This window comes from Nothoprocta perdicaria, unplaced genomic scaffold (genome assembly GCF_003342845.1).
Source record: "Nothoprocta perdicaria isolate Ctin4 unplaced genomic scaffold, notPer1 scaffold_0, whole genome shotgun sequence".
NCBI lineage: Eukaryota > Metazoa > Chordata > Aves > Tinamiformes > Tinamidae > Nothoprocta > Nothoprocta perdicaria.
In genome coordinates this window covers 13,594,173-13,611,751 of record NW_020454092.1, presented here as the reverse complement: position 1 = coordinate 13,611,751, position 17,579 = coordinate 13,594,173, and the positions used below count along the sequence as shown (strand labels likewise).

The following is a 17,579-nucleotide window of genomic DNA, read 5'->3' as shown; positions in this document are numbered from 1 at the left end:
AATATAACAATATGTAGTAACATTAATATATTTAATAAATTATTATTATATTTTACGTGGAATATATATGTATGTATAAAATGCATTTTATATATAATACATATATTGCATATATACATATAATGAAAACATATATTAATACAAATATAAATGATATAAATATATTTTTTTTTCATTAGCAAGCCGCTACTGCCAGGCATGTGCCCCGGACTGCAGGGGGGCGGCTGCCCACGTTCCCCCGAGCAGGTTTTGCCCGCAGTGCCCCGGGCTGGCACCGCCGGTTGGGCTGGGCCTGAGGGGACGCGTGGGCGGCCGTCCCGCCGCCAGGGCCGCGCTGGCCGTGCCAGGGCCGCACGGAGCCGCGCGCACGCGGGGCCGCCGCGCTAACGAGTCCTTGCGGGGCCCAGGGCCGGCCCCGCGGCCTGCGCGAGCGGCCCACTCCAGAGCACGAACAGGGGCGGGATTGTGCGCCCTTTCTGAGGGCCCTGCTAGCCGGGCTGAGGGAGAAGAGGGGGTACTTCATAATCCCTGTGTTCGTTTGGCTGCTCTCCACTGCCAGCACGGCCTCCCCATGGCAGTTCTTGCACTTTTAAGAATGGCATTTTTGTTACCAAGATGTGCAGCTTGGGTCAGCAGTTTCAGATCCTGAAACACACATGTCACATAAGAGTTAAAATCCTTTATAGTTCTTGCTTTAAATAGTTTACTTTTTATAGTAGAAAGCCAATTCCCTTTAGAAAGTGATTGCTCCCCAGACTACTTGTTTTCATTTCTCCCAAGACATTTTAAAAGCACGCCAATAATTTCTGCATTAAAGCGCCCTTTGAGATGGCTTGGGCTGCCAAGCCAGCTTCTTGTGTGTGCCTTTTTTGTGAAAATCTTATCCACAAAGAGAAGGAGTTAATGTTTTCCAAATGACAGATCGTGTTAATAAAGCAAAAGGTGATATTGCCCTGTGAAATAACAGCCCCGTGGAGATCGTGTGCATAAATGAGGATAGAATGAACATGTATGTCAAGAATGCTGCAGACAGCAGAAATGCCAAACGCCAGGGCTGAAGCAGAGCTGAGGAACCTGCTGGAAAGGGGCCTGCCAATACTCCTTTGGTTTTGTGTTTTGAGGCTATAAAGGATTTTTTTTTCACCATTAAGAAGGCTGCAGCAAAATAATTTAAGGCTAATTCCCCCTTGACCCTCTTGCTGTCCAGTGGCTGCTTAATTTTCCTAAATAAAAAAATACGTTGTGGCCACTGTGGAGGTGACTCATAACTGCACTTCTGGCCTTTGAAAGCTATTTCTCTTTTTACCTGCTATGCGCCTGCTGCATGACTGCTAATTTCTGCTGTTCTTACCATGGTGACAAGAAAACCTAAGTTTTAATTCAAGAAAGTCCCGTGGAAGTATCCAGAGCCTAAATGTCTTAGGATGCTACTGTTTCCTTCCTTTTGCAGATATGCCGGTGAGTCATTTTCATCACTGGTCAGTTATCTGGGAAAGTTACTGTCTGGTGGAGAGATGAAAGCTGACCTGAGCTGTTCATGGTAAAAACAATTAAAATTAATGGGGCTTGTGGGAAAGGATGGCCATAAAGCAATTGGAGGCTACAGCCAGAAGAGTACTACGTGTGATTAGTCAAGGCCACTCACACCGCTCACAGGTCCATAGCTTTGCAAAGGCTGAACTGATTTCCAAGTGCAAGTTTCCTGGTCAAAGCTGTCCATTCCTGTATGATGGGTAGAGCATTGATAGGGAGAGTCACATGAAGTTATACAACGCAAGGAAATTACTGAGCCTCAAAGTATTCCCTGCAGGTGGGTACTGACTTGCCCATGAGCTTTGTCTTGGAAAGTATTTTCTTAATATTTATAGTTAATGTTCATTCTGAAAGTTCTGGGATGTTTGAGCTACTAAATGTAGTATGAGGAGAGACAGATAGACCAAAAAGTGTAAAGATGCAGTGAAATAATGCTGCAAAAAACATTTGTTTGCAGTTTTGTTGTGCCCCTGCTTGCCACAGTTAATGTCTGGAGTAGACTCCCTTGCCACTGTCTGGAAGGAGGTAGCTTTGAAATTCACTTGGATAGTAAGACCCAAAACAGGTATTAATATAAAAATGATCACTTAAGGTTAACTGTTACCAGAACATACAAAGCAAATGTCTGCTGTTACTTGATCATTTTGTGCAAAGCTGAGATTTTTACCGTGCATATTTAGGTTTCCTAAGTATCTTTTATTATTTGACTACTTCACTCCTGAACAACAGCATCTTTAGATACTGCCAGGTCACTTCGAGCTCTGCTTTGAAAGGAAAGGTTATCTCTCCTTTTTTTTTTTTTTTTTTTTAACTAGAAATGGAAATGTTGTGCTGTATGGTTTGTACTTCCAGCAAATTCTTCTGGACTTTAATTTGTGTTTGATTCCTTGGCTGGTTTACAAGGATATATGATTCAATCGATTCAGTCACGTTTTTAATTGAAACCATGCACAGTTTGTATACATGGAAAAAGGATCATTTGTGTGTAGGGACGAGCTCATGGGAGTGCGTTTGAGGACTCTTATCTGCACCTGGCCTTGTAAGCTTAGCAAATGATCTTGTGTGTGTCTGATGTGTATTGGTGTCTTTTTATCAATGTACGTCAGAGGTCTGCACCCAAATCAAGCGTGCTATGCAGGCTAATTAAATCAGGGTCTCTGTGGAAGAACTTAGTTTCTGGAATTGCTCTTCTAAATTGCAGATATAAACAAAAACCTAGTTATTTTTATGTCGTTTGCCTTGTGTACGTGATTCTGAGAGTTGGAGAGTTAGATGTTTATGCGTGTATTTTTATAGCAGAATATTTGTGTGGCTGAGTTTTTATTGAAGCATAATTCCAGGTTTCCTTAAGGCTGAGCAGTGCTACTGTGCAGTGGAAACATGCATTAATTACAGAGCAACTATAAGAGCTTGTTCATCCTGGAGCCGTCAGGGCCGCAAAATTGTTTTCAAGGGCTCCTTCATTAGGAAATTTTTGCTGCCTTTGTAGGAATTGCTGCTGAAAGTAAATGGAAGTTTTTCCTGAGAGAAGGATGTACAAAGAACGGCATTTAGGCCAGGGGACCTTATTGTTCTTCCTTCTCCTGCGCTACCTACCTGCCTGTGATGCAGCCACCACTAATTTTTGTTTTCTTTCCTTTTGCCTGCGTGCCAAGACAAGCAATATCCCGCAGATCCGTTTAAGCTGAAGTTAGCCTTAGTTTGTTCTTTCTTGGTTTTGTTTACAGTTTTCTCACAAGCTGAGAATGCATTTAGTTTAGACGTTTAAGAGCCAAATGGATGTTACAGTTAAGAATATGGTCCTTGCTTGTGTTACATCAGATATTCCAGCTCTTTGAAGAAAAATGATCTTCTCGTGAATTCCTGTATAAACATAATATCCACTTTTTTCTCCAGAATGCAGCTTCCTTGGTTGCTGTCATCAGGCCCACTTCTCATGGTGAAGTGCCACAACTACTTTTTATTTTTAATAGCGAGATATTTTGGGAGCAGAGTCAGGAGCTTGGGGTCTTTTGGAAGCAAACACAACACGAGGCTTTTAAAGCTTCCTGTTCATTTTGGTTTTAGCTCGTGGCTTCTTTATGCTCTTCGGTTTAATACTGTTCTCTGCAAAAGCAGCCATTGTAGACTTGGACCTTTTTATATTACTTACCCAGTCTACAGGGTTAGCACAGGTCTTTATAGTTACAGATTGTTCCCAATACATTTTTTTTTCTTTACAAGCTAAGGGCAGGACTGTACATGAATCTCTGTTATTGTATTTGTGCTTTGTACTCATATGCTTGTTGACTGTTTTACAAGCCAGTAACGTAGTAGCCACAGGCTAGGAAGCTTGCCCAGAAATCTGGCATATTTAATTAGTGCTAGTAAACAAGCAGAGTTTCAAATTTAATTTTTCCTTCTTTAATTCCTTATAAACCTCAAGCCATTTAAAACTTAATTTTGACACTAGTTTCGTTTATGCAGTTGGATAATACTGAAGCAGTCCACAACCACAGACGGGGAACGGTCCCGGTCCCTTCCAAGCAAGGAGGGAATATCAAGTGTTTTGTTTTAATAGTATCTGAGGTTGTCATAAAATTGTAAACGATAATTTTCAGGTCATCCAATACACATTTTCTTTCTGTGTTTTCTTCCAGTGTTTCAAGATGAGGAAATTGTCCTGCCGTGGGTTTTGCCTTGTAAAGGAGAAGGATTGGATTTGTTACCACTCTGGTCTTTGTAAAGAGGGTTGCCCTAAAAGTAAATTATAGAGGCATCTGAATTTCGTTATTCACTGCAACCAGTTTATTGCTTCTAGCCAGTGGTGTCTAAATCACTACCACTGATGGCCTGTGTGATGGAGGGCTCAGCTGCCGTCTTCTTTCTCCTTTTTGCTTTTTTATCTCGGCTTGTGACCAACAGTGAAAATGGTTCTGTGCTGCTGCTTTCATTACTAGGGACCATTAAAGCCTGGATTAATAGAGTTTCCCTGTTCTATTTCGTTGCTGAAACCAAGCTCTGTCTCCAAACAAGCAGTGTCCTGATGTCCCCTCTTCACAGCCGTGAGACACGTGCTGGTTTGAGCCAAAAACTGGCCTTTGTAATTGCAGCTGCAAAATGAAAAAGTATTTAAATTGTGCAAATACACTGATGAGCAGTGTCTTACTGACTGTCAGGGCAACTTTTTCTCCAAGGAGGTTTATTTTAAAACAACAGCGACTGTTTCTTGTGTTTATTACAAAGGCAGCTGCTTCCCAACCCTCGTCCCGTATTAAGAACGATGCTCTCGTTTGCACCAGGTTTCTCTTTCAGCAGCAGCCGTTGGGAGAAGGAAGCCAACGTGCTGCTCACTACTGCCTCGTGTTGCCTTCCGTTTGCCAGGATCATCTTCTCTCCTCCATGATGTTCTGTGCTCACTGTGCAAAAGGGAAAAAGGTCCTACCCAACTTAAGCTGTTATTCAGATGCCATTAATTGGTGAAAGATGAGAAAGGTTTTAGAAATCCAACCCTATCTTTAGCATGTGGTGTATATTTATGCTTATGTTCAGCTGGGGTTTAATGTTGTAGTGCTCCAACTTTACGTCTTCCTGAAAGCATTTTAGGTGTAAGCTTCCTTTCTTAGAATAATAAGTAATATGATGCAGCAACTTCTGTTATAGCTATTAAAAAAAAATCTGGAAATTTGACATCATGAGTAATCTGGTTTAACCAGAAATAATCCAGTGTGGTTCAAAGCACTGTAATTATTTGTTTAAAAATATGAATTTGGTTCCCGAGTGGATGTTTTACCCTTCTTGTGATCACAATAGATTTTCTTGAGTGAGTTGCTGACTTTGTTTTCTGGTGTTGTGCTTTTTCTTCTCTTATGCTTATTGTCCCACAGTATTTCTGATGGTGCTTTGTAAAATACCATTTAACTGTTAGAATAGTTACTCATAAAGTTGAGTTTGAGTTGAATGAGGAGAGTTCTCTGCAGTTGGTTTCTACCTGATTTTTTTTTTTTTTTTTTTTTTTGTGATTCTGGCGTCACTTCAAAAAGACTGCTGTAATTTTTAATTGCAAGGTTTCATTTTAGTGAAATTCTTATTTGACTATCAAAATCTTAGTTGAAATACTTAAAAGTATCATTTCCTCTACAATTGGAAAGGAATGCAAATATCCTAGCATTTTTTTAAGTGATGTTCACTATCACTCAGGGGATTTTTTCGCTGCAGAACTGGGCTGTGTTCTGCTGCTGGAGTTTTCCCTCGCCCTCATCGCTGTCTCTGCTCCAAAGTCTTATGGCTCAGTGTTGATGTTGTCCTAAATCCAGCCTAGCATGTAGCTGTGGATTTGTCTGAATACATTGGCTGAGTCATTCCTTCGGCTTGCCCAAGCCAGGAAATCCCTCTGTTTTTCTGTTGGGAAGAAGCATTCATCTCATCTAGCTGCTTAGAGCTTATTGTTATTTCCCCTAAAACGTATATTTTTGTGTGTGGACTGGTCTGTATCCTGGTCACCACAGCCAGGCTCCTTCTGCACTGGTGGCAGAGTGTAGATCTCTACCCGCTTTCTTTTGATTTCTGGCTGAGATGAAGATATTTTCATTAACGTTAACTGTTTGACATTTATAGTTGTCTGTTAAGATCTTGTCAAGATGATGACTTACTGTATAACCAAATGCTAAAATGTCCACACTTAAGGTAGAGTTGTGATGTGAATAGCTATGACTAGGAAACCTGATCATGAATCAAAAGTGAGGCAGAGGCAGTAGGTTCCAGGGGGAAATCAGAAGGAAACACAGGTCAAAGCATCAGTTTAGGAGGCTACAGAACCTCAAGGAGCAGGAGCTAAGAATAATTCACTTACTGTAGATGAAGGAAATGAGTGTTGCCAGATTTACTGCAGAGGACGTCCGACTTGGGCTGGATTTAGGTAGTTTTCAGTAATTTAAAACATAACATTTGGGTTTTCTTTTTTCCTTTGGATGCAAAGGGAATGTGTTTCTTGCTTGTTAGACTTTTAAATGCTGCCGGGAGCTGGACACTGCTTATCTGTCTGACACGAGACGTGCGTTGCTGAATAGCACTTGAGGTGTGAAAACTGGATGTGCTCTTGTCTCTCTCCATCCTGTTCTCTCTGTTTTTCCTTCTCACCCTGATAGCTTGCTGTCAGTCCCCTGTCAGATCGTTCTTGGGATCCATTAAATTAAACTGTGGAAAGAGATGGAAATATAATGCAGTGTCTCTTATTCTAAAAAGAGAATCCTAGATGATTTTTACAAACGTGGTGGTTTGAGTGTATGTATCCTCTAAACAAAGGCAGAGACGCATCTTCTTGCAGAGGAGCCTGTTTGCTTTTCAGCTGAAGATCCTGCCAGAAGGAGGAGTGATCAGGTATGGCCTGTGCACAGGAGGAGGCTGCAAGAGAGATTTTTAATGCTGATGAACCTATGGTGCAGAAGAAGGTGACTTTCGTGAGGTGGCTTTCATGAGCTACCTGGAGGGCTTGTCACAATGGCAGAATAAAGGTGTACGTGTCAGCTATGGTTGTCCTGCTTCTGGGCCCTGCACTGTGTAGAGAAATGCTTCTTTTTACCTTGGCTTTTCTGTTTCTGATTTTACCTGTAGTTAAAGATGGGGCAAGTGGTTCATTCTGTGTGTTTCAGTAGTCTGGAGGTGGACAATGACCTTGAATCTCTGCATTTTGCAGATCAGAGATGATGAATTCTAAACATGAGAGAAATCCACCTCGCCAGGGAGGCCCAGAGCATCTTGTGGGCTTCTTCTGCAAGGCTCTCACCACGAGCTGCACCGCTCCCATTCTGTTTGTCTTTGAGTCTGGGCCAGTGACATAAGAAATTGTGGCAGCCTTGCTGTGTTTAAGCTATATATTGCTAGTGACCTACAGCTTTGACCCAGTATTTAGTTTCACTGTTTCCCATGCATTTGCTGTAATTATTTGATTTAAGAAAATATATCGTATGTCTGCTGCTTAGCCCTTTGGGAGCTGGCGTAGGAGGGATCAGCAGGAGCTGCTGTTCTTCAGTAGCCTCTGTACCGTTCTCCAGCCTCAGCTGTTTGCTTAAAACTTGTTCCTCTTATGTTTTGTCATCCTTTCAGCCCTGGTGATTTTGGGAAACTCTTGTTTACTAATGTGGGTTTCCATCAGGCAGGAAGCAAAATGAGCTGAAATTTGGAAATTATTAAACTTACCAGGTGCGGACTTTTAGCTCTTTCCCCTTGTTTAACAAAAAAAGCATTTCCCAAAGCTTGATTAAATCTCTTAAATCATAGTTTAGCCCAGCATAAGATAAATAAGCTCGAACACCAGATCTGAACCAAAGTGACTAAGCTGTGTCCTGTTCTGTTGGAACTGAATCAATTATAGTGTACAATAAACTATTTTATTGTCATCCTGGCCTTAACTGGTGCATAAGATGATTACATTGAATGCATATAATAATAAAGCTTACACTTTGTATATACTGCTTTAAATATTTTGGCAAACTGTAGAGGGAACTTCTACGTGCGAGGCTTGATTAATTCTTTTCCTCTGTGGATAGAACAAGTAGCTGCCAGATATCAAGGGTAAGACCTACTAATAAAGCCCCTCCTGCAATTCCCTCCCTCTTGTGCAGTGTATTGGGTTCATACTGAACTCTGTCCTCATCAGTTTGGTCTCTCTCTGTTGCTGTATGGCAAATTCTCAGTTTCTGTATGGCAACTTGAGGTGTTAAATTTACTACTATTCTCTCTCTTTTATTATATAAATGGGGAAAAAGAAGTGGAAAAAAGAAGAACCATTTCCATAAGGTCTCGGGATGAGGTGGGAGCACAGCCAACCTCTAGGCATTTGTCTTTGAAGTCAGGAGATGGTTTTGTTCAAGCACAAGGTTGGTGTCAAGATGTGACTGCTTCCTACACGAGCTCACCCTGCTTCAATATAAGCTGATTTTGACCTGAAATAAGTATTAATCCTGTGTCCAGTGCTATACACTCTACGCTAAAGTGATTTAATCTTTGCCTGTCAATGAAAATTCCTTTACCAAAAAGTGTTCAGCATATTTTGGTCAGAAGGAGACTTGTAATTTTTGCTATGTCTCATGAGTATCTTATGTATGTAATACCAAAAAGAAAAGGCACATGCTGAAGGTTTTAAATTAGAAGTACTTATTATTCAGAAGATTTTCAAGAACGTAGCTCATCAGCTGAATAACATTTTTTTTGTTTATTTTAGAAGTGCTTCCCACTGCTGGTGCAGGGTCTCTTTAGAAGCAGCAGCCTTCAGGATGCAATGTGGTCTTCTCCTTGGGTAGCTGTTGGACACATCTGGAAGTTGACTGAGCATCTGATGTTAGTTAAGCTCTGGGTGCGGCATGTCCTCCCTTTCCAGGTCCTCAAGGGACCAAATTGTGTCTTTCCCATCTAAGATGGTAGCAATCTCCGTGTCAGGAGGAGAGAAGGTTGAGAGGGGATCTGATTAATATGTATAAATACCTGAACAGTGAATGTAGGAAGGAAGGGGCCAAGCTTTTCGCAGTGGTGGCCAGTGGGAGGACAAGGGGCAGGCAGTGGGTGTAAGTTGAAACACAGGAGGTTGCATCTCCAGGTGAGGAGGAACTTCTTTCCTGTGAGGGTGACAGAGCAGTGGAACAGGCTGCCCAGGGAGGTTGTGGAGTCTCCTTCTCTGGAGGTCCTGTCCAGATGCCCCCTGGTGCCACGTGCTCTGTGTGTCCCTGCTCGAGCAGCAGGGTTGGACTGGATGATCTCTACAGGTCCCTTCCAACCTCAACCATTCTGTGAAAATTGGGGAGGAGAAGCAGGGGGAGCCTGGGGTGCCACTCATCTTGGACACAGAGATCAGGGCGTTGGGGCCCATGGCACGTTTTGTAACACGAGCAGTAGTAGCCGATGCCTTCACATCCATCTCAGGGACATGTGTTTCTGCCCCACTCTGCCCCCCACTTCTCTCCTGCAGCTCTCAGGCCACCCAAAGGCTGCTTCTCATAGCGCTAACGGAGCTGGTTTTGCCACTCGAGATGCTGCCTGTCTAATTCCACACCATTCATTTCGCCTGTAAGTCCACCAGGAAGCGGGTGCCAGAGCAGAACTTTGCAGGACGGCCCAGAAATGGTCTCAGTTGTGCTGTGCATGGGCTACAGCTACTGCTCTTCAGCCCAGAGGTGGCAGCATTTCACTGGTGGGCAAAGTGGCCCGTGGATACAGTAGGGACATTCATTTTGCTAAGTGCTTTGGGATCTTTGGGGCCAAAAGCACCGTGTGAAATTAAGGTCATAAGGTGTCTGGGATTTTGAAGAGCCAACATAACAGTGGCCTTTCATTATTGGTGAGTTTACAGCCAAGAGCTGTCCCGTAAATGAGCAATGTGATTTAGAGATTTTTTTTTTTTCCTTCAAAAGTAGGAATGCTGGAGACATTAAAGGTGGTCTGGCAGCTTTTGCTGTAAGACTCCTTTTAGTGTTGCTCTGTAAACTGGTTTTATTATCAACATGAGAGCAGCTCCACCCTGCAGACAATCAGGACTCAGCACTATGCACTGGATAAGATGGTACGTCTCTTCATGTAAGAATACATACAGGGAATGTAGTAGATGAGCTGCACAGTCTATGAGAGCTATGAGTGATTGAACTAGAGAATAAATAGGTGTGGAATGCTTAGTTTATACTTACTGTGCTTTTATTTTTCTCACAAGCATGAAAACGGGAGAAGGATGAACTAATATTCCACAAATCAAGGGTGGACCTAATTGGCATATCTGTTCAGAAACCAGATTAACCCTTATTTTCTTAGCAACAATAATTTTTGCAGCGTTTCAGTGCTTGGATTAGAGTACAGATAGCCTCAGTTCTTTGAGCTCATTTATAGCCCTTCATATTTTCCATCAGCAGCTGTAGGAAGTTAAAGGGAAAGAGGCCATGGGATTTCTCTTTCTCAGCTAGTTTATTTGGGAGGTGGTGAGGTTAATGTGGCAATATCCCATGCTTAGTAGAGAGGCTTTTTGGCTTTAAGCATTGTGTGTGCTCCCTCCAGATTTATGATTTTGACCCTCGCCTGGCATTATCACGTTGTCAGTGGGAGTGCAGGGCCGGCTTGAACCTCCAGCTCTTGGCCATAATCTCTCTTAATTAGTTTACAGCTGAAGCAATTGTCCATCTTTTTGCTTTTAAACAAGGGAATTTTGCTCTATCCGGGCTTGCTTTCCCTTAGGGAGGAAATCCTGAGCAAGGTTATCAGGGGGAAAAAAGGCTCAGGGCTCCCCTTTGAAAGTAATGCCCTGTATGAAGCATGCAGCAATCCTGTTAGTACTGCTTATTATTTCACAATGGCGTGCGAGGAATTACATTCCCCAACCTTTCTAAGGACTCATGCAGACCTTCATGCACCCTCACCCCATGCCAGGGTTTTGTGGACTTCTGTGCTAATAAAAGCTAATTTTACACCTTAAATTACATTCTTGGAAATTGCTCTTTTAACTGCTGGTCTTTTCCCAACTCCCCAACAGATCCCTGTGCCTCCTCTTTGTCATTTTGCTGCCAGGGAGCCCTTGCTGCCTCATCGTTAAGGCTAAAATCTGCCATCACTTAACACACACAGCTTGCAACGGGGAGCAGCCCCTGCCCTTGCATGTAAGCACACACACAATAATAGCCACTATAATGGCAGAGTCTCCCCATGTGTTTTAATGACTTGTGCCTGATTACATTTGCTAGCTTGAACCGAAGTTCATTTAGTAATTGGTATGATTGGGGGAGCGGGTTCACATGTGACATTCCTAGCTCATTAAAGAGCTCCAACAATGGCAGCTCCCACTTTCATCCCTATAGTGATCCTCTCAGATATATATCCAGTCATTTTCTTTTGATAAACTACCCAACCCAGCATTCATTAACACTTAACCATCTGCAGCTGGCCCCTCCTAGTACCTTCTCTCTTGCTTTGATGATATAATTAAAAGCATTTTGTATCATCTTCCTCAGAGCGGTCCATCTAGGTGCATCAGCCCTCAGCACAGGCTCTGTTGGTTATTTGATTCTCTCTGTATCAGCTGTTCTTTGTGACCAGCTCATTTTTCATATGCTGTAAAGATTAGCTGATAGAGAGATCAGAGGCACGGGAAGAGTGTGGCTCTCAGTATTAGCAACCAGATGCTCGTTTGAAATGGTGACAGAGTTTGTTTTTATCACTTGCCTCCTATTCTTTTACCATAAGCTAAATTGGCCTAAGCACCAGTGGGCCAAAATTGGTGTCATCTTTAGTGGCTGGTTATGATCGAGTGCTCTTATCAGCCTGCTTTGGGGTGGCTGTGCTCTCCTTGCGCCTGCTCTACAGAAATCACAGCTTTGTTTATGCATGTGCCCAAACTTGCCTGTTTGACCTTTGGAGCTGTGATTAGAATATTAATCTATGGGACTGCTTGGTTGCAGATCCCTTAGGTGGTCTGTATTTCAGCGGCTTCCACGGCGGGACCTCCCTCAACACCACGAGGCAGCTCCGAGGGCTGTTTCGGGACATCTGCTTGCCTGGCTGCGCTCTCTGTGGTGGAGCTGCAGGTAGAATCACACTTTGCTGCTGTCTGCATCTTTTCACTGGTTCTCTGTCAATTTGTTGCACGCTTTTACTGCAGCTAAGCAACTTTATCTGTGTGCAGATACTGTACAAACCTCAGCTAGCAAATGCTCAGGACCCTGCCCTGTAGCTGAAGTGTCGTTGCAGCTTGCAGGTGGAAAGACTGAGTATATGAAAACCCTGCAGACAACTGGCACCAGAACCAGCAGTTTGGGGGAGTTCCTGTTTTATTCCTTTCTACTTCAGCTCTCCCATTGCAGCCTTCACACCTTGTATATATGTATTTATATATAAATATATATATGTATTTATACATATAAATACATATGTTTACATATATGTAAATATATAAATATATTTATATATAAAAATATATATTTATATATATTATATATATTTTATATATAATATATATAAAAAATATTTACATATATATAAAAATATATATGTGTAAATATATATATTTACATATATGTAAATAAATTGCCTATTATTTAATATGCAGAATATAACAAATAAATGCCAGGCAGCAGGTTTTTTTCTTGGAGAAAATATGAAAATTCTCCGTCTCCTACAAATACACCAAATATTGAAACCATCCTCAGGATACAGAGCAGGAGGGAGTCTTGTGACTTCCAAATGCAAGATTTCATTCTAACTAGCGGAGTCCTCATCCTCTTTGCATAAGAAGCCTTGTGATTTGGGCTGGCTTCCACAGCAACATCTGGGTCACTGATAATATCAGTACTGGAGCACTGCTAGGTGAGCTCATGTTTAGTTAATGAAGTAATCTTCTAAAAGCTTATATATCATTTTTGAGTACAACCTACTTTGCTGTAAGTGTTATACTGTTATTATAAGAACTTTCTTTGCAAGTGAGACTTAAGGAGATTGTCCCTGTAATCAATAATGTGCCTAGTTTGGGTTGAATCTGCTTGTTTGAACTGACCTGCTTGAGAGATGCTATCCAAATTATAAAGTTTTATCCCTTAAATACTTTGGAATTTCAGCTCAGTCATCGAGCAATGCACGGAAACAGTTATTCTGAGGAGCTTTGGTGTTGATAAATATTCCAGCATATGCTAGTGTTAGTTTACCAAGTATACATATGACCTGCAGACGTTGTTAGTGATTCCTTTACTGAGCTTACAAAATAGTGAAACTAAAAGTAAATGAAAGTGGTCTTAATCACAAACATCTGACTTTATCATATCCTGGAGAAAAAAAAAATGGGTGGAATATTCTGATGATATAGTTGGTTCAAATGCCATTATGAAATTCAGACCTCAAAGGAAAGAAACCTAAAAATGCAGACAATTTATGGTGTGAATTGATACGTACGTGTGTGTGTGTGTATTTTTTTTTTTTTCTTCTCCAAAATAATCTTCCCTGGAGATCACAAATCTAATTACAGATGTCTCAAACAGCCCAGTGTCATCATAATTTCTTCTTTCTTGTTTTGTTTTTATCTCCAAGCTAAAAACTTCTGTGGCTTTTGTGCCCTGAGCATTAGTGGAGGGCGTTCAGACAAGCTGAATGCTCCAAAAGGAGCTTGCAGGTGTGTGCAGGGACAAGCAGTATTGGCCTGGAACAGGAGGCTTCTTTGGGATAGGCTGCATGCGACTATCCCGCTACATCCCAGGAGAATGCGCAAAGGGAAGTAATAAATGAGTCTTGCTGCCGTGGAGCTCTGTTCTTAACAGGGATTTGAAGCTAATAGAGGCTTCTGAGTTACTGCAATGCTAATGTGCCCCAGTCTGATAGGTAAGTCTGCCTTATTAGAAGGCTGTTTGGCTCGTGGTGAGAGAAAGTTTCCCTCACCCTGTCCATCGTACTGGGCTGACGAGGCAAGTGCTCTGTAATTGAGCTGTGGCAGTTGTTTCCAATGTGTGCTATGGGAAAGGGAGGGCAGATGCCATCTCCAGTCCCTATCCCCCCTCCAGGAAACGTTGGAAAAAATACAGTAGTGTTGTTGTGTTTGCTAGCGGAACGTGCACAGCCTTGCATATTAAGGCAGGCACTGGGCCAGAAGCTTTGAATTATTGTACCCTGACATTACCCGCTGTAACTTTTAGCACTCTGGGCCCATTACTTTGGCTTCCTGCCCAGCAATGTGCAATTTCCACTTACAAAAATAAGAAGATGTAGCAGGAGTAATGACTCCTTGGAGGAGGTATTTTCTTTTGCAACAAATCAACCCGGGAGCCAGCAGGTGTAAGTTTATAGACACAATCCAACAATGGCAGCCTGTGTCGCTCTCCTCTCTGTTAATACAGCAGAAGATGGACAGGAAGAGATCCATCTTGGTAAACTTTTCACCATCCACTGACTTAATTGCAAAGTCAAGCTTTAAAAAATAGTCCTGCAAAATTCCGTTACAAATTTCCTTTATTTTTTTTTTCTTCTCCAGGCACCCTAGAATGCACATCAGGACAGGGCTGATGGATGCCCATCTCTACTGTCTGAAGAAATATGTGGTAGACTTCCTTGTAGAAAACAGGTAAGACACCTGGCAAAACATGGGCAGGTGTTGGTGCTAACATATTGTTCACACCATGGCTTTTAAAGGGGAATTTGTTTCATTAAATGGCATAAAATAGAAATGTAGAAGAAACACTGAGAAGAATGTCAGACATTATATCTGAGTTGCTTATTGATTTGTTTTTAGTCTAATAACAGCCTTTTGAAAATGTACTAACAGTAAAAGTGAAAGCTAAAATTTTTCCCTCTTTTCTTCATCCCTTGTTTTCCTGATGTATATCTCCTCCTTAGCTGCTCACTTCAGCAGGGCTCCCCCATTGTTAGAGCTGTGAATACATTTCTGACCTTTGATTTCCCCTACCACAGTCTGGTTTGGCCTTTGAAATCACCTTTTTTCTCCCCCTTCACACCCACCACCGCTGCAGGTGGGCGATCTCCGTAGCATCCTATGTTTGTAGCTCGTGGCGTTGCTCTCTCCAAACTCCGAGACCACCCACCGAGAGCAAGAAAAACATCCATTTATGGAAGCGGAGCAGGATCCTAGCTATAATATTTCATGAAACAGACAAAAAGAAAGAAAAAAAGCCCTGTTTGTCTTTAAAAAACAAACAAATGAACAACCCCCTCACAGTATGTCATTCAGTTTTGGAATGACTTCTAGTTCTTGGATTTTTTTTTTGTAGCTGTTTGCTGCCCACTGTACATAGTGAATACTGCCTGCGTTCTCCAGAGTATTTCTCCTGTTTTAAGTAAGGTGAAAGATGAAGGGGTTGACTAAGTGTTGTGTTCATAGTGCTTTCCCTTAGCAGATAAACTGACATGTAAGAAAGCACTGCGGGAGATAAAAAGGGATTTCTGGTGGTCGTGATCATGTACGATTCAGGGATGCAAGGCTTGAGCTGAGTACGTGCCTGAAGGATGGTTTCAAAGATAAGGCTCTGTGAGCGAATTAAAGTTAAGTGGAAAACACTGTGTTAACCCCCAGGACCATTTCTTACCCTGTGTAATAGTAGAGTTTATCCATTGCTGCGACTGGCATGTGGAGGCATTGTACAGTTCATTTTAGTTTTAGCTCCCTTTTGTGTACATGAGCATGTTTGAAAGGTGAGAACGCTCCAGGAGCAGCAGGTAATTTAAATATGGAACAGGGCCATTATTCAATCTGCAATCCTTATAGATCAGGTGGTAACGTGAAGTGGCGTTTGCTCCTTTCTTTTGTCATAATATGACATGTAGAACTCATTGCTTGACATCCCGGCCATCTAGTTTTCCTGGGTTATAGCCATTTCTGAAATATTAGACATTTCACACATTCAGTTCTCTTTCCCCAGTACTTCATGCTGTCTTGAATTCAGATCACTAGGTCTGTGGGACAAGGACAGTCTTTGTTGGGCATGTCACAGTGCGTGACACAATGAATCCTCTAGCATAAATAGTGGTAATTTCAGATTTCAAGGCTTTATGCTACTCCCATAATGAGATCCAACTCCAACTAATGAGATCTATGGCTTTGTCAGTAGTAGAATTTTATCTTACATTAAGCAAGGCTAGCAGAGTGAATTTTGGCTTTACACTCTTAGAATTTTCTCATGTTTTCTCTTTAGAAAATCTGTTGACTTTTTGCAAGTACGACCAGGACTTTTTGTTTTCTATAGAGCTCATTCTTTTCTTCACTGTTTTCATGGAACTGCTTTTATTTTCTGTGATGCTTCCCTTATGAATGCCTAATTATGGCAGCTAGGCACTGATTCTATGACCTGACAGCAACATTCGGCTTACTAGTCGCAGGTAGCAGCCTCATTCTCTTTATTACATGCGCGTTTATTATTCACTCAATTGAGAGAGAGAGAGTCAGTTGCAAGTAATGTGCTTTCTGGCAAATCTGGGGAGTGGGACTTTTGCCACGATGAATAACGTGGGCTTTCAGGCTTTTGGCCTGGGTGGGCATTCGCAGCTTGTTTTTCTTCTCCGAGGAAGGGGAGGATGGAGCATACTCAAAGATCTTTCCATGTTTGGCAGCAGTATCCCGAGAGTTTTGAAAGACCCTGTGGAATATTTTTGCCTCAGAAGTACTGACATCTACCCAGTTGTTTGGGTTGGAGGATTTTTTTGTAATACTTTTGTTTTTTAGTCTAGAGAGAACCTCGAGTAAGATTTTTTGCCTCGCTGCAATCCCACACCAGGGCTGGAGAAGCTCAGATGCCTTGTTTAAGTTGTGCATGTTTAAAACTAAGAGCAGGGATTGAAGTGAACAGTGAAGCTCTTGTATGATGCCAGGAAGTACTGACACAGTGTACTTCCTCAATATTACAATATTTACATTGTGTTAATATTTTAACAGTGGAGTTGATGGCAGGCAGAACACCTTTTTTTCATTGTTTGTAACTCAGTGAAGCATTTACATTTTTTCAAATTTTATTTTGACGTACGAGAGTGGAAAAATGTTGCCTGGCAGTAAAAATATCAGGTGTTACAACTAGCTTTAGCGCACCATTTTACAGAGGAAAACTATGGCCACTTCCAGATCAAGGAATGACAAGAAAGGTAACGTCGTCATGTACCTAGGATGCCCGGTGTAGCCCTCAGTGTGAGTTCAGAACTGTGGTTAAATGGCAAAAACAATTTCCCTTCCTCTCCCATTAATGTATTTTGTATATGTACCTGTAAATGAATTACATACCTCCACTTTAATTAAGTCAATATATTGGCTGTATGTGACGTCCACATTCACTAGTGACTAGTGCAAAAGCAGGAAAGAAGTAGCAAAAGTTGAGCTATTTAACATTTTGTCATTTGGGACAACTTTGTAATATGACATCTCTGAAAAAGGCTCACCCATAGTTCAGCTCCAGAGTGAAGTTATTATATGAAGGTTTAATTATCAGCTCCTTCACTGACTCATATACAGGACAAACCTTTCTCTCTCTTTCCCTCTCTCTTTCCCTCTCTCTTTCCCTCTCTCTTTCCCTCTCTCTTTCCCTCTCTCTTTCCCTCTCTCTTTCCCTCTCTCTTTC

The 17,579-nt window shown here is 41.8% G+C and overlaps 1 protein-coding gene across 1 annotated transcript in view; it reads left to right on the top strand.

Annotated features, from left to right (window-relative positions):
* EIF2B3 (eukaryotic translation initiation factor 2B subunit gamma) overlaps positions 1-17,579 on the top strand; it is a 95,407-nt gene that overhangs the window by 34,282 nt on the left and 43,546 nt on the right. Inside the window, exon 5 of the mRNA XM_026033457.1 lies at positions 14,495-14,584. Within this exon, the coding sequence (XP_025889242.1) occupies positions 14,495-14,584 (90 nt within the window). The remainder of the gene's footprint in view (positions 1-14,494; positions 14,585-17,579) is intronic.